The sequence below is a fragment of the Lissotriton helveticus genome, chromosome 6 (genome assembly GCF_964261635.1).
Source record: "Lissotriton helveticus chromosome 6, aLisHel1.1, whole genome shotgun sequence".
Lineage (NCBI taxonomy): Eukaryota > Metazoa > Chordata > Amphibia > Caudata > Salamandridae > Lissotriton > Lissotriton helveticus.
In genome coordinates this window covers 877,124,049-877,148,245 of record NC_136067.1, presented here as the reverse complement: position 1 = coordinate 877,148,245, position 24,197 = coordinate 877,124,049, and the positions used below count along the sequence as shown (strand labels likewise).

The window sequence follows — 24,197 nt, the reverse complement described above, 5'->3', positions numbered from 1 at the left end:
AAGCAGGAATTACAAGGACTAAAACAATCTACATAGTGTGTTGAACAACAACACACTACGCAAGTATCCTTTACGTTATGCCAACTTGTCTTTTATATCTAGGATAACTATGTAAGTACCCAACAACCCATATCCCACACCCACCCATCCTCAAATTACCAACAACTTTCCAGCGTGACCTTCCAAATACAGTGCCCAGAGTTCTTTTGGGTCCTGGCACTCACTACATAGCTACCACACTTTCTGATGAAGTATATTACTAGTCATTGTCTGCCTTCTGGGGGAGTGTGTATAGGAATTTCTTTATATCTGCCAACATGGTCGCCCACGCCCGCAGATCGTCCTCTAGTTTCTCATCCCGTCTCACTATCTTCATTCTTACTGCTTCCGCGCTGACCATTCAACCAAATCTTTCAACCACATCTCAATCTTTGGGGGAGCAGTGCCCATCCAGGATATAGCAATTTGTATTTTGGCTAATGTCAACCCAAGCATCACAAACCTATTTGGTCTTCAAGTTATGTGCACTTTATGTGAGATATACATATGCCCTTTTCTCTTTCCACACCTCGTCTATCTGCATAGCTTACAACTCATTTTTTTTTCATTCCACACTCTCCTGAATGCACTTTCTTGCATCACCTTCACTTCTCCACCTCCAAACATACAATGCACCAGCTCACCTGTATGCAGTGCATTTTATTTTACTTTTGTCATTATTTTGAAAATTTCTACCCCTTCACACACATTTACACAGTATTTCAATTGCAACTGGAATATGAAACTATTACTGTGTGTGCTCTGCAGAGAGATCACAGATTCAATGACCATGTATTCTGAACACATTTTGACCCACTGACAGGTAGTGTGAGAAACTGGCAGTGCCTTCAGACTCAGGTCCAGAGCTCTCAATCATGGCCCATTGCACACAACTTGTACAACTCCGTTCAAGTATGTAATGTACAAGAGTAATGTGCTACATGACATAATACAGAAACAACATCCTGCAAGATAACGCTTTTAGGGAACACAAGGTTAAGTAAAACAGTTGCAATGGAAACTGAAAGTAAATTGCTGACCGTAACGTTTTGAAGTTAAAATTACAACGTTAAAAAGTTTAACATTTACTTGCTTCAATGCAGCAGCTTTTGTAACAGTTACAGTGACTACGTCACTTGGTTTGTCATCTCTTGCCGCCTCCAGACCACAACATCAGATGATAGTCAAGCGTGGGGTCTCAGAGCAGAGCCAACTAACCTAACCAATCCAGGAGCTGCTCTCATGCTGTTTATAATAGTAATCAGTATGAGTACTTATGAGACTGGGGGACTGTGCGTGCGCTCCACCTGATTGTCTAACACTACTTGGGATGGAGAGGTCTGAAGTGCTCATGTCGGGCTGGTTGTTGCAAGCCAGCCAGCCAAACTGACATCCGCACTCCATACTTTAGGCCGAGTCGTCCCGGCTCCCAATTTGCAGGAACGGCCCCACCCCCGCCTTCTCACAATTTTATTTACATTTGCTGTGCTCGCAGCTCTGAAGGAGGTGCTAAGGCACCAAACCAAGAAAAGGCGCTTCCTGTGGAATATCCTCAATCCTTGTTTTCACTCTCCAAAAATGACTAAAACAAGTAAGTGTCCCTAAACACATGGGTATCGTGCATCTATCATAGTTTTTTATATGCTGTAGTTTTAGTTATCCCCAACTGTAATAACTCTGCCACAAAACCCTTTGCATCTCCTACCACATCATGACTCATTGGAAAATAAAACAAAAGTATTAATTTGGTAACGTATAAAGTCTGCAAAGGTTAGACATTCCCTAATGTGTCTCTTCTATTTTTTTAAAATCTTGTTAAAAAAAATTTCGGCAGCTAATTGGGTAATCCACCAGAAAATGTTAACATTGTTTGAAAAGAGTGCTCTAATTGGGTTTACTTTTCTAATTAAGGTTAGCTTTGTTACATGGAGCATCTTGCTAAAATGGTTAGGGTTTATTTGTTTATCTTTATATTTCCTATACGTATCCTCCAACCTAGGAGCACATTAACAGAAGCGTATTGAAGTTCCAGACTGACTTTTTAGAGTGTATGCGGGATATATTTCTTTTGTACATTTCCTTGTGAGGTCAGCCCCATTACAATTAACGAGCTACAGCAAATACTAAATCTAGAAGCTTTCCGAAACACCTCAAAATTATGCTGTATCTCCCTTGCATCTTGCAAGAGATCCTTGAGATTCAGCTGATACTAATCAGAATAAGCAAGTATCTTAAATTCAGAGGTCACAAATTGGAATCCCAGACAACTGTAAACATCTCAAGACCCTACGAGTCAACTCAAGCACTTTAAAACATCATTATATGAGATAAAATGAAGTTCTTTAAAAAACTCTCTGTACATGCTCGTATACATCTTGCACGTCTTAATAAGTCCTTTACACAGTTTTTAAAATATCTGAAAACGAATTAAACTAATACAAAAGGGTGTAATAAACCTGCAACTGCTACACTGATTTTGAAAGCTATAAGAAGAATAAAATAAAACCTGCCTATTGGTCCTGGGTTTTATTTCAAATTTTAAAAAAGTAGCTCACTCATTGAAGCGATTAATTAGTAGATACAATAATGTGATGTTTTACTTTGATTTATAATGTATAACATTATATAATACAATGTTAATAGATGTTTATCGTGCATTTTGCTTGTATTTTCTTTAAGAAAAGGAAGGCTAGGTGCAAGTTGGTAAAAAAAAGATACATTTTACAAATGTTTGTGGTTCTGTTTTCAATGAACCACTAAAGCAACCATGTTGGCAATTATGGCACAATGTGTGTGAACAGGTACAATGCAAATCATAATAGGAAAGAAGTAAATCAGTAATGGCTGCAAAAGGAGAATCCTCAATGGACCAAGCTTGACTAGCTCTCAGTGGATTAGAATTACCATCTACATGAGACTGTCCGCTGCATTACAAAACAGTATTCATTAAATAAGATTAAGCAACATAGAGTCATAGCTAGCAAGTCAACCACACATAATCAGCATACCACATCAAATAAGGCGCAAGTCCTGAAGATTAATATATTGAAATGCCGCCTAGATTACTTGAATCAAATGATATGGTTGGAGGATTCATAATGGGAAGCTTGACTGCATTACCAAGAAAAAACGCACATCTCCACAATTAAAAGACAATAGTGAACAGTAATGAGTAAACCAATTAATTCAATTCGTGCATTTGTTACACAATATAACTACTCTTGCAAAAACAAGACTACGGTGTTGGTAAAGCACAAAAGGAAAAAGAGTACGGTTTCCTTGATTGTGGATATTTGAGATTCAATTGCTAACCCTTCTAATGCCCGAAAGGCTATGAATATGTCCACAACACAATAAATGAAAGATCTTCATAGTGCACACCTCTGGAATATATATTTTGTAAAGTAGACATTCTTTTTTTATCAAACTTCCTTGTGCTTAAGGTTGAGTCTTCACAAACAACGCTGCAAAATCAAGTTTCAAACCACATTATTGTCAGAGCACACTATGATTACTAAAATTTTAGTTAAATCAACTCAATTAAAACAACCGCCAAACATTACCTTAAAACCTCAAAGAAAAAGTAGCTTAATAACTGTTGTTTGTAATAGTATAATAAAGGAGAGGATGGAGCTTCATAACATTTACGACTAGGAAATAAATGATGAGCCTATCCATTTAAAAACTGCTTCTAAGAAGACCAGACTTTTACAAAGTCGAAAGGACTATGCTTAGAGTACTAAAAGCAAAACTTTTAAAAATCAATGAATGAAAAGGGCAAGCTCATCCACGCTGCACTACAGTAAAGCCACAGAGTTGAACAAGGAACTTTATTACACCTGAGTGTAGTCAACTGAGAGTAAACCGAAGACACTGTTTGAAATACCTGCTAAGGTAAATCAGGTCAACTCTCCACGTAAGCTCCTAATTACATCTGATGCTAGTCTACAGATGATTTCGGGATACAACAGAATTTAATTTAACAGCAATAGGATCACTTGCCTAAGCTAGAAAAGTCCAGCCAAAACCACAAAAGCAAACCTACAAAAATTTAAAATAACTTGATCAGTTCACCCCATATTGTCCAGCTAAAGTCACCAATGAAGAGATAATTAACATAATTTCCTGTATGAACTATGCACACTTACCAGTAGAAATCTTTCCAGCATTAATTATTTAAATAATATTGCAAACCCTGCTTGCAATTGCAAAAAAAGTAAATGCCTTAGTTTCACTAAACCTAGTACCAAAATCCCTTACCAAATGTGGATCACTCTATTACTTAATAAGCATTAGAGATGTCAAAAAGGTTTGGCATTGATTAGCCGTACCCTGCACTCTCAGTGGGACGCTGCTCACCCTGCACTCACATGGGCAGAGTCCTTTACCTCTGGTGTACTAGAAATAGAAGCAGAAACCAAGAAAGAGCGCTTGCCTGTGAAGGAACATGGGCACAATCAAAAAAGCAGGAGAAGAGGAAGAAAATATATCAAACGGCAAGAAGGAAAGAAGCTGAGAGATGAGCTACTCAGGACAAATGCCATCCAGTGCTTTGTGCACCATACAAAGTGTCTTAAACCAACTTGGTTTTAACAGAAGTATGTAGAATTAAATAATAGATGTGGCAACTGCATTTGTACAATCTAAAGCAGACTAAGAGCATATTTAGGTAAGTCAAGCAACACTGCATTCCTATAATCCAAACAGGATGAGACAGCTGCCTGGGTCACCAACTTCACGCCTTTAATAAAAAGACAAGGAAGAATTTTCTTTAAATTCTTCAAAAGGCAATGACATGTACCAGAGATATTGTTGACATACACGGAGAAGGTAAGTTCAGCACTGAAAATGACACCCGGCATTTTTGGTCACTATGACCAAAATAGAGGCTGGTAGTGGACTAAGCCATTGACTGCCAAATGGAGGTCTAAGTCTAGGGATAATTCCATGTAACCAACATCTCTGTTTTATCTGCATTCAAATTCAAAAGGTTACTGGTCAGCAAACATGTGACTGAAGCAAGACATTCCTGAGGTTTAAGGGGAAAGCCAGTGTTACTACCAGTTTATCTCTGTAACTGAAAATCAACTGTGTACTAAAAAAAGAGTAGTGTGAAGAACAAATTAAAGCATCTAAACAAGTTGACTAAACATTAAGGGCCATATGTATCAAGCCAATTTTCATTCCCAAACATTGCGAATCGCAAAAAACAGCGTTTGCGAATGAAAATTCACTATTTCGAATGTAAGAAGCAAATGTGCCTCGCAAAATGAGAAATCACAAAAAAAGCGATTCCTTATTTTGCGAGCATCAAAAATGTGCGAATTTCCTAGAGATTTCTCATTTTGCGATTTCATCATGTGCGAAATTCGCAAATGTGAAATCGCAAATCAAGAAATCGCAATGGAATTAATGAAAAAATCGCAAATTGTGATTTCTGGAGGATGCGACTCAGAGCTGCTGCACAAAGGAGGATATTCCGTGCGCGCATTACCATCTCCCAGCGCACTGAGGAGCACATCTACACACACACTACAGACTGGATGAAGACAGTATCCATGATTTACTTGAGGAACTCAAACCCTTACTTGAACACCCCACACGCAGGACACATTCCATCCCCACTCACATCCAGGTCCTGTGCTCACTACACCTCTTGGCATCAGGTAGTTTCCAGGGGGTGATAGCCTCAGCAGGAGAGGTGTCACAAAGTGCACTATCGCGCTTTTTCCACGTGTTCCTTGATGCCATGGTACAGAGGATGCAACACCACATTTACTTCCCAAGCACCCCACAGGCACTAGACCAGACCAAGCAGGACTTCTACCAAATAGCCCAATTCCCCCACGTCATAGGATGCATAGATGGGACACATGTTGCAATATCCCCTCCCTCCCAGGATGAGTACGTGTTCAGGAACCGCAAATGCTACCATTCACTGAACATACAGATGGTGTGTGATGCCAAACACATCCTCACAGACATTGTCGTAAAATACCCAGGCGGCACTCATGACGCTTTCATCTTCCGTCACAGTGGCATATACCGTAGACTCACAAGTGGGGAGTTTGGCGAGGGATATCTACTAGGTAAATGCATTTGAACAGAGGACACATTTGTTCAGACTAGCATGTGCAGTACAGTGACTAACCATATCCATCCCACCCCACAGGTGACAGTGCATATGCTGTCCGGGATTTCATACTAACGCCCTACCTGAATCCTGCCAACGCTGGGGAGCGGCGATACAACAGAGCACACATAGCAACCAGAGGTATCATTGAGCGCACATTTAGGATACTGAAGAGCAGATTCAGATGCCTACACAAGAGCGGAGGCGCACTACAATACAGCCCCCAGACCTGTTGCAAGATAGTGGTAGCATGTGCCACGCTGCACAACATCGCCACCAGGAAAGGCACACCAGTGGAGGTCAGTGAATCGGATTCCTCAGACATGGAGGGGCCTGGCCCAGGACGTATGCCAGCCGGTGTAGCTGGTGCAGCAGCTGGGCGCCAGAGCCGAGATGAGATTACATGCAACTATTTCTAGGTAAGAAAATATGACACAATGCAAGATCTCATGTGTGCGACTGTATTTAATTCCTTAACTGCAGGATCAATTATGTCACACCGCCCGAATGCCACCCAATCACACTCCATATTTCCTGCACATGTTAAAGTCACTGTGCAAGTATGTAAATAGGAGGTAGTGTACAAGTCAAGTGGCTAGCTGCCCCCTTCCAGTGGTCACAAACTTTGTACCTCACATGCGGCGCTGGCAAGATGAAGCCCCTGTTGGTGGTTGCACAGTGTCCTCCTCATTAGGCATAGTAGGCCGACTGTTTCGGCCACTACGGCGCCTCTCCATGATGGGTGGGGGGGTGGTGCTGTTCCGCCCTGACAGTGCGTCCTCTTCAGTGGGAGTTAGGACTCCTGGACCAGTAGTACGCACTGCCTGCAGCTCGTCTACAGCAGCTGTAACCTGCACCAGTGCCCTAGCTACGTCCTGGCTACCGTGTGCCACCTCGCGCTGCATGTGTATGCTGCGCCTGGAGAGGACATTGGTGGCAGAGGCCAGGCGGTTCACGGCCCGTGTGTAGAGGTCCATGCGCTGCATTTCTCAGCGCCTTGCAGCACGGTCTGCTCTTAGTTCTTGACAGAGTGCCTGCAGGGCACCCGTCAGTTCACCAGTCATGCCCCTGAAGCCTGCCCTCACTTCTCTCTGTAAAGATTTTATGTTTTTTGCTTTCAGGCGCTGCACCTGCAACATATGCATCTCCAGGCCGGCAAAGACTGTTCCCTCCCCCGGATCTGCAGCACTGCTGGGTGTGTGAGGCCTGTGCCTGGTTGTGCCTTGTGGGAGTTGGTCAGCACGTGCACGGACTTGTTGCTGTGGCTGTGTTGGCTCTGGGTGCACATTGACATCGCTGTCCTCGGCCTTGTCCTCCAATGGGGGTAGTGGTCTGACTACATGTCTCTTGGGTTGCTTAGGAGGGATGACAGGGCTGTCCTCCCCATAGGTGTTCTCCTCATGCCCTGCGTCTCCTAAGTTTGGACTTTCGGCCTGTGTCCCACTGCCCGTAGGCTGTGTTCCAGATGGTGCTGTGGACGTAAATGTATTAACTGTTCTCACTTGCACTTGGCAATTAATAAATTTCACTGTTTAGGGTTACATGTGTCATGTACTTTCCTTTCCTGGCGTGCACATGCAATTGGGGACTGGCTGGGTGACAAGGCACCACTTCACTGTTCATGTTACTACATCTCCCATAATGCATTACTGTGTGTGCCTGTGTACCTGCTCTGGACTACAAATTTACTCCTACCCCTAGGTCGCTGCTGGGGGGTGTTTGGGGGGTTTCAGGGGTGGGATGGCATGCTTATTACCCGGTCCTGGTACTTGTTGCTCGGAGCTGTCAAGATCAGCCACGCCTGTGACACTTTCTGGTTGCAGGGTCCCCTCCACTAGTTCCTCCAGAGGTGTAGAGTCAGAGACTGTTGAGGTCCCTCCACCGGTGTTCCTGGACTGCTCCAGCCTGGCAGACAACTTCTCCTTCGAGCGCTGGCGAAGAGCATACCATCGCTTTCTCAGTTCATCGACACTCCTGGGTGTCACCCCCACTGTATTTACTTTCTGCTGAATTTCAGCCCAAATGCGCCTCTTGCGAGTCTCCGGCACCCTCAATGATTTTTTTCCAAATAGTAGCTAATGGCTGAGCACCATTTCCTGAATTGATAACTCCAACTCTGCCTCTGAGAATTTCTGCTTTCTCTTCCTTGCACCTTCCCTCTGCTGCTGCTGCTGAGTTTCCTGGCTGGCCATGTCTGCAGTTTCAGCCATACTGTAGAAAACTGCAGAGTTCCCTCTCCACCACTCCTTCTCTCTGACTGTGACTCAGCAACTCAGGTGCAGCATGGGTAGTCACACTTCCTGGTTGTGATGTCATCAAGCTGCACCTGAGTTTCCGATTGGCAGATTTGCGAAATTCGCAAAATCGCGATTTTTGCGATTTCTTATGCTTAAGGAATCGCTATTGGGAATCTCACAGTTAAATAGCGATTTTTACCGAATCGCTACTTAATTGCGATTTATTACATACGTACCAATTTGCGATCAGAATCGCAAATGGGTACCTTCATACATATGGCCCTATATGACTACCGAAAGTAAACAATAATGATCCATGATCTTAATTGTTCAAATGCCCAGTGTTTTTAATTTTAACCCCTTCGCTGCGGCGGCTATTCCGCCGCAGCGCTAAGGGGGTGGGGCGGCCGCGTGGCGGTTCCGTGCTTGTGACGGAACCGCTCCGTCACGGCTCACGGGTGAGCTGTGCTTGTGACGGAACGGTTCCGTCACGGCCCCGCCCGTTCTTCAGAACGTTAGCGCAGGCGCGGAATTCGCGCCGCGCAGGCGAGGCGGCAGGGTTGTGACGGAACCGTTCCGTCACCAGCACAGCCCACGCGTAGCTCGTGACGGAACGGTTCCGTCACGAGCGTCGAAGAGGTTAAAAAGCAAAAGGGAGGAGGTGTGGCTTAGCGGTAACAGCTGTTGACTTTGGAGCGCAGTGACCCAGATTTGATTCTTAGCCTCAGCACTTGGTTCAACATCATGGGCATCTGTGCAAATCACTTAATCTCCCATTGTCTAAAAATGCGAAATGTATGTGTGTCATTCCCCTGCTTCATGTACATGATATTGTAGATTGTTTGCTAGCACGTCATTGCTTCCTGGGTACGTTTGTGCTGTATGAATAATACATACATAATTCACATACAGCTAAATGCTTAACATAAAATTACAAATACACACAGTGATTCTGAGAATATGACCAGAACTAGAGATCTGTTTTAAATGATATCTTAGTGGTAAACAATGTATAGTCCCTCCTTCTGGTGTTCAAGAAGGAGTTGACAACATAAATCTCTTCCTAATGTAGTTATCAGAGTTGTCAATGTAAAACCCTTTCCTCCTGCATTTAACAAACAGAGTTGAACATGTAAACACCCTTACTAGTGCTTTAGTTAAAGATTTCACAATGGAAAACCTGACTCCCAGAGTACTGAGGGAGTGTTGTCCAAGGCTGCCTCAGAAAGGTGTTCTGTGCTGAAACTCAGAAATGAGCAACACACAAAAACAACATGCAATAAATTATTGTATAAACAATGATTTTTCTTTTAAAAGGTAAAGTACTTTAATCAACAAACAACTAAATATTATACTCAAATTTGCAAATAATCACAAGATTTCCGGTGGAACTACAAATTGGATCCCCTTCTTTAGAGGCCACGCAGACTAAATAGGATGTAAATCTTGTACGCTAAAGCAATATCCACAGGGCAACTAACCCGGTAACTGTAGCCTGCTTCAACTATCTGTAAAGCACCGTGTGGCATTTTGCAAGCAGCAGGGTTGAATCCTAAAAACCAGCAATGCTGCTATATGGGCTTTTCACAATTGAAAAGTGAAGCCTATAGGCTTTGTCAAGTATTCAAAATGTAAAATGAGAAAGCAACTGTTTTTGTCAAGACACTTAATAATCAATAAGTTGGACCTGTTAGCGTTGACATGAAAATACATAAACAAGACTGCATTCTCTGCCTAAAGAGACTCCACAAATATTTTAGGAAGGCTAAAAGTATATGATATGAACCTTAAATCTCCCCCTGCAGACATCAACCATTTTCCAGTGCCAGATTAAGAAAATGGACAGAAGTATCAAACTCAAACTCCTAACTGCATTTGTCAGAGTTCACAATGAAAATCTCCTTCGGTTGCATTTGTGAATAAATGTGAAGCCCCTTCCTATTGTGTTTGTCCTGGAACGGCCAATGTAAATCCCCATCATATTCCATTTTGGAGATATTTACAAATGTAAGCCTCTTTCTATGGTGTTTGTCAATGAACAGTCAATGTAAATCCCCTTTCTACTGCATTTGCAAGATAATTTACCAGGTAAAATCAAACTAATTGACAACCCAACACAGCGTCTTCAGCCATCGTTTGGACGATCTTTAATCTTCAATACTGGTAAAAGACGCAGTGTTGATTAATTTGGCAGCAAGACGAGCTTAAAAATGTAGTAATTATTTCATATTAAGTGAAGGACCACGCAACAACATTCACGGCGGCTGCAAAGGTACTTAACCATCTTCTCATCCTTTCTGGATAAGCTCCACAAATTTGATTACATGGATCTACCCATGAAAGGGTCCTTAATCTTCGAAAGAATGCTTTGTCCTGAAGATGGTCTTCTGGATTCATTATAAGAAAGACCGAAATTTTGATGCATCAACCCATTTTCAATGTAATTTCTGTCCACTAATTGTGAGAGGAGGAAATCTAGGCAGGAAGTATAAGCCAGTTTTCTTGACATTTTAGAGAAATGGGTGTGTTACATTGTTGAATAGTAGTATATCTTATATATGAAGGTGTAACTTCGGTCTTCAATGTTCTTGAACAAACATCTGTACCCTCAAAAATGTATAAAATACACTATAAAGATGTAAATAAGAAATGCACTTGTTTCTATTGATTTATTTCTTTGTGGTAAGCTAAAATTGAAACTGTATTGATGAGTCTACAGTAGAGCATCCCAAGTATTTATTATAGCATTATTGTTTATGAAGTAAAACCCATTGTTGGCCCCTTCACTTGATAATCTTGAGTACCCAAGCACACAAGGGTTTATTGGTTGCCCGAATTTTCGAGAACTTTTAGAAAGTTGGCATTTTCTTGCCTTAGACATTTGGTGCCTGCAGCCAGTCTCTGGTTACAGGACTGGGTGTAGTTGACAATTGGGCTTTGTGTATTCCTGCAAGACACCAACACACAATGGGAGTTTAGGTGTGACTGAGTGGGCTATCACCAATAGGATAGGATGGAGAAGATGGGCCCAGCCTCACTTACACCTGAATAGGCTTTGTCCCATCTCTACAGAAAGGGCAGCATACCCCCTGTAGTTAGTCTGGAGATCGGGCAGGGAAGGCAAGGCATTTGTGCTCTTCAAAGGCAAATCTCTAGAAGCTTCTCCCCACTTCAAAGGCACAACTGTGTATAAAAGAAGGACCTCAGACACCACCACTTCAGTACACTTCTTGGCCTGTGGATTCTCTTCAAGGAAGAAGGACTGCTGTGCTGCTAAAGGACTGCCAATCTGCTTAACTGCACTCAGCTGGACTCCTGATTTACTGTGCTGACCATCTGCCCTCGTGCCTGGGTGAGAAGGACTGGACCTGCATCTCTTGAACCCAGAGTGACTTCAAGGGATAGTTGGCTGGCCTCCTGATTTGAAGCCTCAGGGACATAAGAGGCTTTCAACCTCCTTACACCTGCACCTGTACTCTGCCACCTGTGAGTCTACCCTGCCAAGGGGGTGCAACCGCAGTCCTAGACCTTTGGAAGTGGGTCTAAGGTGCTTGCCAGCGGAACCAATGCATCTTCTCTGCTGAGCAATGCATCCCGAGCAGAACCGACGCATCCCCTTGGCTGAGCAGCACATCTCCTAGCAGAACCGACACATCACCGCTGCCTCGTTGATTGGTCCCGTCGCAAAGACCTGCATTGCCACCACATTCCTCAGAACCAACGCATCGGGCTAACGGCGCGGCACATCCACAGCCCAGGTTCTTGCATCGCTCCTCAATGGGAGCCTCAAGGACAACACCGGACTCAGCCTTGCAGCTCCACAGAACCGACGCATTGCCAGTTGTGTGCCTCACCTCCGACGCCAGACTTTGCATTGCAAGCCCTGTCGAGGGGGATCTGCGACAATGATGCAAGAGCACTTTGCACCGCACCCTCGTCGCATCTCGGAACCGATGCATTGCTTTGGCTGCACAGCGCATCTTCCACGCGGATCCACGCACAGCTCTGCAACCATGATTTAAGGTACTCTCTTCAGCTGGCCTAACTGAGTCCCAGCAGACAGCCACGCTCCGTTGCAGTCGGCCTGAACTTGTGGCTTTGGGCCTGATTTAGATCTCGGCAGATGGGTTACTTTGTCACAACGTGACGGATATCCTCTTAGCCGAAATATAAATCTCATTATATCCTATGGGATTTGTATTTCGGTTGATGGGATATCCGTCATCATTGTGACGGAGTAACCCATCTGCCAAGATCTAAATCAGGCCCTTTTTACATGTCCAGGGCGATCAGATATCGCTGTAGCGCTTTGTGCTTTTTGGTGCCATTTTCACTAGAAGCTCTCAAATTCAATACCTCCAGTTCTACTAATTGGATTTTTGCAGTTTTGGTCTTGTTTTATTTATTAAAAATGCCTCTATTTTTCTAGCTCCGTTGCGGCCTCCTTTGGTGGTGTTTTTGATTCTTTTACTGTTTGAAGTGTTGCACAAATACTTTACACATTGCCTCTAAGTTAAGCATGATTGCTCAGTGCCAAACTGTCGAGGGGGTGAGCACAGGTTAATCTGGGGTTTGCTTGTGCCCTACCCTGACAAGGATTGTGGTTGCTGCTTGACCAGGGCTTACACCTCAGTCAACCAACAACCCAATTTCTTACAACAATCAAAAAGGTTAAGTCTCAGGCTGTGAGGAAGAATGGGGCTTGTGTCGGGAATCCAACATGGGCGACGTAATTAGCCACGGCGCTGCAGCATCAAATGGACTAGACTCCATGGGTGTGGTGCCATGAAAGAACACTGCCTATCTCTCGCATTGTAATGTTGGAGCTCAAAGGACATGGCGGCGAGAAGAAGCAACATGAGAGCAGGAAGGAGAAGGATGTTGGGAATTGATCAAGGACCGCGAAGCGAAGGACGCTAATGAGAGCCAAGGGGTGAGGGAAGGGGTTGGCTTCCCAGGGAAAGCGGAGGAGACCAGCGGGAGTAGAGAGGCGGGTGAAGTGATCAACTACACAAGCAGGAGGGTGCTCAGAAGCAGAGCAAGATGCAGAGAGCCCCAGAGCAACGTGGTTAACCCTGAACGCCAGGAAAGCGGCAAGGACGCCTCATGCACCACTGCCACAGCCTAGGAGACCAGTGTTGGGGCATAGCACTCTCAGTGGTGGAGGTGGTCGGGTGGTTGGAAATGTGTCATATACCATGCAAAGGTAATGCAAGCACCCAGTGGGATGTGAAAGAGCACACTGGGGTGTGTGGGGACAAGAAGAATCACAAGCACAAACCTGGTGGTGGTAGTACTGAGTCTGTTTTTAAGAAAAGCAGGCCTGTCAATGTGGTTCTTTTGGGTTTTTCTTTGAGGGATTCAATTGGCAATACGGAGAGATGGCGAGGATACCTATGCCTAACGAGAAGACCGGGCAGCGTGGGAAGGCCATAGAGCTGCCAGCTATTTGTGGGGTACTGCTGATTTTCTACCCATACCTATAATACCAAGTTGTACTTCAGAAAAAAGTAAAAATGTACTTGTGCAATATGACTAATTTCTGTCAACGGACAACTACACTGATCTTTCTTTTAAAAACTACAGTCATCACATCAGTACACATCAATACACTGTTGAAAAAGGTGGCTCTTGCACAAGCAATCAAAGTCAAAGTAGGAATGATTGCTACAATGGGCTCTATTTAAGGCCGTATTCGTCATATAATCCACTGCTTAATCGGCATGTTTTAACAACAACAAAAATGTTTCTCGCTCATACGGATCAAGAGTTATTAAAAAACGTCGCTTTGATATGTGTTCATCTGCATTGAAACACCCTCTGCAAAGGTTAACTGGTCATCTTTCAGTTGCTTATTTATGCATTTGGTTGTTAAAGTGTTACTAATGAGGTGAAATATTCGCCCAGACAGTATTACAATGTGTAAAAATAAAAAAATAATGAAGTATGACTATTAAAAAAATGTGCTACACTATGTTGCATAATTCGCCCTTTCTTGCTGCATAATTTAGTCATCCCTGGCGCATGATTTGGTGCTCCCCTGCCGCATAATTCCAGTGGCCCTGGCTATATTTAATGCCGAAAATGATTAATCGGACACAGTGAAAATCCCAAAGAACGCAGCAAGGGAGGTCGTGTAAGCTGCAAAAAATACCATATTTAACCAATATTATGAATCTGAATGAGAACTATATTGAGTTTACGACAGCAGCTGCGATTCACCAGATAATTTATGGCTTTTCCTCAGACCCTGAAGCAACAAAGTGGCTTGGTACCTTTCTTGCAGAATCTGATCACCATTCCCTAATGCAAGTACATCACTGTAGTGGAAAAGAGAGTAATAAATCAGCAAGGGGCGAACATGCGGAATACTAATCCAGTACATTTCAGGATCGGGATGACAGCCTTTTCGGGAAGCAACCGAAGAAAGATTTTCAAACCACCCCTTTCATTTATTGGTAACCTACTTCAACTGGCTGAGCTCTCACGAGTGTAGATGCCGTATAGTTTACACGAGCAACTTTGGCTGATGCCCGATGGAGCTGTCATATGCAGCTAAAGAGGAGTTTGGCTCTGGTTCACCCCTCGGCTGGCACCTACCCAGCCGGACATTGGACATGGTTTTCCTCGCCTCCCCGTTGTGCTTTCCTACCTGCATTCCCCACCCCCGTTTACCATTCCTCCTCTATCTCTTCACTCCCCATAAAACGTGCATACGCGCTAATACTCTCACATTATTGTGTAATAATCTCATGTTTTTTCTTTTCTCTTATGTCTATACTTGTATATGTAATTATGGAACCTGTAACTCACTGATCCTCCTGTAAAGCGCTCTGATACCTCCGGGTCTAGCCAGCACTATATAAAACTGTGCAAATAAATAAATAAAATAAATAGATGAAGAAATACATCGAATATGGAATAGTGGCAGTTACTATAAAGAGACTAATACAGTACTCAAAATATTTATTTAGGATGTTTTAAACGGACGAAATCGTTTCAGTCGATGGTAATCATGGTTCTGTGGTAATAATATCCAGCGAAGTCAGATGTGCCTTTAATGACTACTAGCTTTTACGTGATTAGAAAAGGGCGCGCTACATCCGCGGCAATGAATCCACATTAATGGGTGAATGAAGTCACTCCGCTGAGGACAGCTGAAATTCCACATCGCCGCGCGGCCTGTCATGTCTAATTGCTGCCGTGCTAAACAGGCCACGGCTCTACGCTGACGTGAATGACCTAATGTACTCATGTGACGGGCGGAGCGCGGGCTCGTGACGAGCCAGTCACGCGCAGAGCAGAGACAGGCTACAATTGTGCTGTCCACAGCCATCACGAATAACATGTAACACTCAAGAGTGTCACAACTCACTATTTCCCTAATTTGCCGCGAAATATGTATTTTTAGTTATTCTATCAGCTTGGGAAAATGCGTTCTTTTCCAGGAGCACGGCTGCTGTAATTATGCATTGGTTTTCATTTAAAATATAGCGGTGTGCGATTGACGGTGGTTTAATTAATCCCACATCAGATATTGGACAGTAGTTTAATTAATCTTACTTCAGATGCTGGACCATAGTTTAATTAATCTAGGGCATGAGGGGAGGGGTTATTAGCCTCCGAGTCACTATCCTCTGTGTGACGCAGTTAGATTGGAATCTTGTCTCAAAAGTTTCTTCATACGGGCATTCGGGCAAATCTTTGAGCCAAAATAAGGTGCTCTGCTGGAAGTTCGCAATGAAAATGTTTCTTTTGACGCGTGGATAAATTCTGCACACTTGGAGGGTGAAAAATGGCGCTGAGGTGGGATCCGACTTGAAGCAGCACAGAAGGCACGGATTGGGCGCTGAACAAACCACCGAGGCTGGAGTCTGCGGTGGAGCAGAGTCGGCAGTGTCTGGGTCAGAGCCTCTGGAATAGCCAAACTGTGTCGACAGGCCACCTCTGGATTGTGGCCGAGGGTAGAGGGCTTGTCTTGAATACGTCCAGCCTAGTAGATGAAACTATTCTACCTGCAGAGGGTTAGCAGATGAAGCCAAAAACACCCATTTTATCTTCGTCAGTTTTGGAACCTGATACAATGATGAGGAAGAGATCAGCGTTGGAGACAAATCAAGTCTCTGAACACTGTGAGAAGTGGGACTGTTTCCTTAAGGAAGATGAAGATCTCTCCCCAGCGCCTTGAGACCCTAACGGGTGATTAGCCGCGCTCTGTAAGAACCCTGATTGATTGACTGATTCCTCCTGTATCACTTTTTGTTTTTTGTGTGTAGGTCATTCAGAAGATCATTCCATATCAGATTTTCTGACAGCATCAGTCAGCGCTTCATGGTGTACCTAACTGCCTTTGCCAAAATTATCTTGGCCTCCCGTTCTCTGAAGGCCTTCAGATGCGGTGAGAAGCAGGCATTGTTGGCCAATGGATAATTTTCAGTGTCAGCACCTCACATGCAGACATCACACAGATCCAACAAAGACATATTTTACAGCATCAATGACAAGAGTTTAAATCCTGAAACCTTAGGAGGATATGTTTCTCAAAATCCCCAGACCGAAGGCGGATATGTTTCATTTAGTCACTGTAGAAAGCTAAGGGGTTTTGACAGTGAAGTACTGAGACAGCTATTCCTCCAGTGGGTTCTGTTTCTCAGGTTACACATGATCTGTATTAACAGATCACTGTACTCATAGGAGCCCAGTGTATGATTAGGCATCCACGAATAACTCCATGAAGCTGAAAATGTAACTAACTTTGCCAAACGACATGCTTCTGTTCTGCAGGAAAGAACCAAACCAGCTTACGGGTGCATCTGGCATCTTGGCTAAAGAATGCAGCTGTTGAAGTAGAATTTTGTGGACAAGGTGTCAAATGCTATAGTCGGAGTCCACTCTTTTCAACACATCACCCAATATAATGAATTTGACCTGGTGCCAAGTAAGAGGCAAATGAACGTAGATGATGAAATGATTTAAGAAAGACTGGAATGTGGGTATTGTATTCCATATCCTTCAAAAGTATTCAAGAGATGCGACTAATATGCATGGGTTACACTTGTGCACATTATTCCCAATGCCTCAGCAGTGTGCTCCAGATCTGGGGTTTTGCTCTAAAACAACACACCACTGGGAACCTGCCTTTGTGTGGGTGTTCAACTGGGGTGGCAAAATGAGCTAAAGAACGATGATGGATTCAACCCAGATCTGTGACTGGGGGTGTGTCTGAATAGTTTCAGCACTTCGTCCATCATCTCCTTGTGTTTGCTTTGTTCGCCCTAAGTTGGCAGGGTATGCCCAGACGTGGGTCCCTTGCTCACTTTGCTACTGGAATCATGCTTGCCTTGCTGTTGAGGGGTGTTACCCCAAAACCGGTCCCAGGATGCTTGTTTTCGGTCCAGGAAAGACCTGGCTTGGCAGTTCGGGCTGGACTGTTCCCATGAGGCACAGGGTCAAGAATGATTTGCATATGGATGAGTCTGAATTGGGTTGGCAAAGTGAGCTAAAGTACGATGATGGATTTAACCCAGCTCTGTGACTGGGGGTGAGTGTCTGAAAAGTTTCAGGGCTCTGTTCATCACCTCTTTGTGAGTGCTCAACTGCCACCAGTATCAGAGGCCCCTGCATGCTATATGGAACTGATTCTGATTTACAGGTTCTACGTCACAATGGGCAAAACATATCTGGAAAATTAGAAGCAATTATATTTTTAGGAAAAGATGGAACCAGTCTTGTTTAATGAGATAGGTATATTCGCATCATTATGAATTTCATTACATAGCATTCTCACGTGTTGGGAAACTGAAGATGTAGAAATATTTACAGCTGCCTGGCTGGCAACAGAAAGGAGTGGAGATGTGGGGTATACATGCAGTACTGCCGTGACAGGGTGCACCATTTCCCATCTCCCTGCAAGAACCTTGCTCTTACTCTCCTAATCTGTCCAATTTCTGTTACAGGGTCAGGTCCTGTTTAATCTGCTACTCACTCTACCCAACAGTACTACATACAAAATCCCCAAACCAGCCTAAATTCCAAGACAGTACAGTGTAACTCAGAACTATGTTTATTATATTAATCAAAAGATGCAATAAAAGGTATAAAAACATCACAGTCAGTACAAGTATCGGAGATGGGGAAAGATTTCTAAAATAATAATGCTGTAAAATTCAAGGCATAATAAAAAACAGTTTCCTTGCATATGAACTCAGATTAATACAATTCAGAGTAGGGACAGAATATTAAATCACAGAGTTGATGTTTTCTGTGCCTGAGTCTAAAAATTGAATTGGCATATTATTGCACTACTGTCCTTAAGACTATCACAGTGACAGGCAGATATAACTGTAGATCTTGTTCTGCCCTCCTGGAAATCCCTGGCAAAATGCCATTTCTTAAATTAATGTTTTGGGACATGTACAAACGTCCAGAGACGTATAATTTGCAATCAGTATATTGGAGCAGTTTGCATGAATCTTGATACAAGCATTATCAACACAGTACAGTGGATTGCTCATCAGCAATCCTTTGTTCCAGAATCGTATATGAGTCCTGGTCCCTCTTACAGCCAGATCCACACACCTGTGTACTTTGAGGTTAATATGCACGCATCTAACTAGCCATTACCTTGTTATAAGCATTTGCAAATGGGGAAAGAAAACATGAATGCAGTCTACTATTTTTGGTGATAAAAAAGAGGCTAGATTCTAAATGACTAATGTAATGGGGGGATGGGTAAATTTAGCTAGTGCCTAGCAAATAGTTAGAGGAGGGGAAGTGGGTCTCATATAGTAATAGAGGTTAAACAGTGATGGGCCAAGCAGCAGTCTTCTTGAAGAAGGATTCAGGACCAAAACAGTGTTGCGGTGGATGAAATACCCATATGCTTGGTGGGAATGAGATATGTTAATGAGTTCCATCAGACTGAGCAGTCTAATTCACAACTTAACAGAAGCAACCTCCATTACTTACATTCTGCAGCATTTTCTTCTCCTTCGAGGCTGTGCTCTGTGCTGCCTCAAGAGCAGTATGATGCTTCCTCGATAGTTCTTCTAACATCTTTGCTTGAGCTTCTTTAAACCGCTGCGCTTCCTCTTCGAACTGAATTTTCAAATTCTTAATTTCCTTCTCATAATACTCTTGCTGATTTAGCTTTGCTTCATTTATCTTCTGTAAAACAGAGCAAACGTTCAGGAAATCATTCGTTGTCAGACAAACAGGCGAGAAAAACCTATAATGACCATGTTACCGAAATGAGTGGTATAAATGTACAACTTCTTGCAGCTTATATCTGGGGTAACTCTGCAGTGGCAATCGATAGGTGGGAACAAACTGCACCACATGTTTGAAAATATTTAGAAAATAGAACAAATGACAGAAGGGAAGTCTTTACAAGATTTTGGGCATTTGACAAAAATAAGCAAGATTACAAAAAAAGTAAATTATTGGAAAAGCGTATTTCTTGTCACTTCCTCCCACTCACTAAAATGATTGTAGGAAGGAAAGAAAATGTAGTTTATATGTAGGAATTGATTCAGGTTAATCCTCTGTCGCCATCACTTACACATAAATGAATATAGGACAAGGGATCAGAGAACATTGATCAGGACGGATGCAGAAGGAAGTGGAGTTAAAAAGTATGAATTCTGCTGACTGGAGAGGCGAGGGTGATAACTGATAGCTCTTCTTATTGTAAGAAAGTGAATGATTAATTGGGGTGGATGTTAGTCCACCATAGGTAGTAAAATAACTAACCTGTTTAATCCAGTAAAAGATTTCAGTATTTAAACCTGAGCTGAACCCCTTCTAAGTATGACACAGAGCAGATAGGTTTAAAGAATACATGTAAAGCATTTATAAGTACCAAAACAGTGAAAAGCCAAAGATACAACATAACAAAAAGCCCACTCCAATTTATAAAACCAGAGAATAAATTAATAAGCAAAATGATAGCAAAATGACAAAAATCCAAAAAGAGAACTAGGAATCAGAATTTTAAGAATGTAAATGATAAAAAGGCGCCTAGAAAAAGTAAAGCACTTATGATAGTCTAAGGTCGAGCTCGGCCACGGCCTAAGTGTGATTACAGGCCAACTACGATGGAGCAAAGGTCGGATACATCAAGTAGATTCACCCTGGTCAGCGATTTTACCTTGGAGCTTAGTCTCTGTAATGGAAGTGGAAATCCTCCAGCAGGGTACGGCTGCGGGCTAAGTCCACAAAGAGTTCAACTATGCTAAATAGCCATTGGACGAGGGCCCACTGAAGGCGTTTGTTTGGGTGGGAAAAGATAAACCGGGAAAATTCAAATTTTATTCCTTCAGAAGTTCTCTCATCATCCGGATTCTTCTCCCACATTGGCCCGGCAAGATTTCTATGATGGGGCTTAGAGCCTGATTTATATACAAGTCGGAGAGGGTACTCCGTCGCAATGGTGACGGAGTTCTCTCCCCAACAATATAGTGGCCAGCCTGCCAAATTTAATTGATTATGATTATGAAGTATGGCCATGGTGGAGACTGCTCTGCCCCCACCATGGTCAAACATCTGCGATGGCCCTGGGGAGTTAGGGATGTCTGAGTAATGGTCACATCTTCACCCTCCCAAACTAGATGGGTAAACATGTAGTCATTTTTTACTGTTTCTTACTGGCAGGCTAAACCTGGCGGTAAGGAACATTGTAAACATTATAATGCTACCCCCTGCCATGGGATAAGCCTCTCATAGCGAGAGGAGCATTACTTCTTTTCTTTAGAAAAAAATACCGTGTCAGAATTTTCTTTTTGAAAAGAAAAAAATAATCCTGTCTGCTACAGAACTGGTTAGCAAACAGTAAAATGCATTGACAGGAACCGCTGTGATAGCAGCTCCTGCCAATGCTTTTATAAATGACCACCAGCTAGGCAGTGATTTATGAATCCGGAGGGCAGAGTAGTCTCGGTCTGGCAAACGTGAAGTCGCCCACCAGGCCAAGGGATAATACTCCATCTGCAGGGATTGAGCCCAAAGTCTTTTTTTCGAAGCTCAGAATCTTCCAGTTGGACAAGGTTACAGGCTGCATCCAAATATGAGTTTCACAACACTGGATACCTTCTAGCCAATCGTCTGCTGAAATGGATTTGCTGCTATGGAGAAGCTCCAAGTGGGAGAAACCTTTTCCTTTAGCCCAGCGAATTTGTACATTGGGCAGATTTGCTTGGTGGTTGCTCCCAGTCCTCTGGAGGTCTGGAAGTCCCAACTTTCCAGAGATGTTAAGAGAATTCCAGCTAGACAAAGCCACGGGTCTCAGCACCTCAGGAACCGCACCTTGGGATCAAGACTCATACCAGCAGGGATCAGTCCATTTCCAGTTGCTACTGGTCGGCTGGGTTATTCAAGAAAAAGGCCTCTTACAGCTTGTGTTTTTGTAGCTACGCAGGAGGTCAGCCAACTTACCAATGGAGTCCTCATCTTTGTCCTGGGTACAAGTAAGAGCAGGTCCAGTCCTTCAGGCCTCCTCCCAGGTCTCAAACAGCAGCAGATGCAGTCCTTCTTCTGTTATTCCACTGGTCCAAAGTCCAGAGTGTGTTCTGAGGCTGGTGCCTTGTGGTGCCGTTTATGCTTGGCATAAAGTTCCTAGTGGCAGCTCTACCCACTATTGCAGTCGTTCCTGTGTGTCCTACTGATATAGTCCCACAATGCAACTTAGTCTCAGAATCCAAGATGGGGAAACCCTTCTCTCTTCTGCAAAGCCTATGTGTCCAACCAGAGGTGAGGACATGGTAATAAGCATTCCTGGGAGGACCTTGAAGCTCCTCTAGAAAACAACGTCACAGCCAAGAATAGTACTGAAAAAAGAAATGTGGAAATGAAATACAAGATGGAAAATCCAACTAATTTAACTAAACCCATTAAGGGTGATACAAAACAACAAGAAGCAGGTATACCATGGGATATCTTCTATCAAACCTCGACTCTCACGTTAGAAGCTTTACACTATCAATCTAACAAAATGGATATACAAATCGATTTATTAAAAATGATGGCAAATAATGTGGCGGGAATTGACAACAAACTTGCTCAACTAAACAACTTGATAATCAGAGTTCAGTCAGAAAACGAAAAAACATCTACTGACAGTATCTATATTCCCATTATGGACAAACTAGCAGCATTACCGGCAGTTCTAACAAGCATACTAGAAGATACTAAAAGAAATATCCAAGTCAGCAAGGATAACGTTTTAAAAGATAAAGCTAACTCAAAGGAATGGAATAAAAACGAAATTGGAAATGACGACGACGACATGAAAGGCACTGAACTAAAACAAACACCAAATCTACACGATGAAATAGTTAATTCACCAGTCTACCAAGTTAGAGAACAATTACGAAATGAAACTAAGAGTAAACTTAATCATGGGGACCAAACCAACATAAATACTGAAACGGCTGGTTTCACGACAATGTCAAAACGACAAAGAAAAAAACTTCGTAAAGCCAGAAAAACTGAAAAACTGAAAAGGTCTGTTGAAAGTTTGTCAGAGGAGGACCAGACAATAACAACTTCAGAAGATATAAGGAAAGGTAGAAACAACTTCTATTCCATATTTGACAAACCCCAAAAGACTGAACTAACAAAAATACCGAAACCCAACGCAATTGAAAACCTATCTAGGAAAAATCATAAACTACTTGATGGGAAAGAGGTTTCCAGGTCCCATGATATCCCGCCACAGGTAACCGAAGTGGATATAAATCTAAAAGAAGAGAAAAAAGAGCCAAATAAATGTCACTTTGACAAAGTCCCTGAAACTAGCCCTATTAAATCAACCATAATAACGATTCCGCACTTAAATCAAGGTTTGAGTATAAGAACAATAAAAGACGGGGCCCCGATAGGAGAGAACGAGGTGAAAGCTCCACCAAGTATACAAGAATGGGATAAACTACAGATTAAAAGTACAGAGGGGAAAAAAACAATTAGCTATAAGCCAAATCAAATTGAGATAAACGAGCTCCCCCCTCACGAGAATCCCAAATCTGCTGTAAAACTGTTGTTTACTCCAGAATTCCAGTCAAGGGGTAGGCACGACATATTAAACCGTGGGAACTCGCTTAGACTTTTTAACTCCATACCAGCATTGAATAAAATCGTAAGTAAGGATATTATCTCGATTGAGTTCATAGAGGGGATAAACAGTACCCATACCCCAACGTTGATTACACTAACATCTCCCATAATATCGGAAAAGATTCTGAATGAGAGTCTGACATTCAAAACCTGGGGCATAGTAATAACCAAACATAGCCCTGAGGTCTATCCTATTCCCTTTATAGGGGACGATCCAGTACTAAAACAGAATAAAGTGGAAACACAGATAGTTACTGTCCTAAAAAATGCACTGGGTAGATTACCTATGAAAAACGTATGTACCCCAACTCAACCCTTACAAGATAAAAGTTTAGAAATAAATGAAAAATGGATCAATGAGGCCCTTCACACCAAGTATAAACAATGAAACGGTAGTATCCTGCAACTAGGAGGAAGGAGCAATAATAAAGAATTGATTAAAATGTGTTCTTGGAATATTAACGGGTTAAGAGGCAAGATCCAGAACGCACAAATTGATGCCCTAGTAGATACATTTCACATTGTAGCATTACAAGAAACATGGGAAACCAACCCATTTCTTTTACATGGATACGCTGGCTATTACGAACATGCCAAGAAAGACCAAAGGTTCGGGCGAGCTAGCGGGGGTCAGGCGATATTTATTTCAAACACATTACAGGCACATCACGAGCAAGTGG

General features: G+C 42.9%; 1 protein-coding gene across 5 annotated transcripts in view; it reads right to left on the bottom strand.

Annotated features, from left to right (window-relative positions):
- The window catches only part of FAM184A (family with sequence similarity 184 member A), a 572,845-nt gene that overhangs the window by 269,825 nt on the left and 278,823 nt on the right, over positions 1 to 24,197 (bottom strand). For all 5 annotated transcript variants that reach the window (XM_078648472.1, XM_078648471.1, XM_078648473.1 and 2 more), the window contains exon 5: positions 19,378 to 19,575. In XM_078648472.1, coding sequence (XP_078504598.1) covers positions 19,378 to 19,575 — 198 coding nt within the window. The remainder of the gene's footprint in view (positions 1 to 19,377; positions 19,576 to 24,197) is intronic.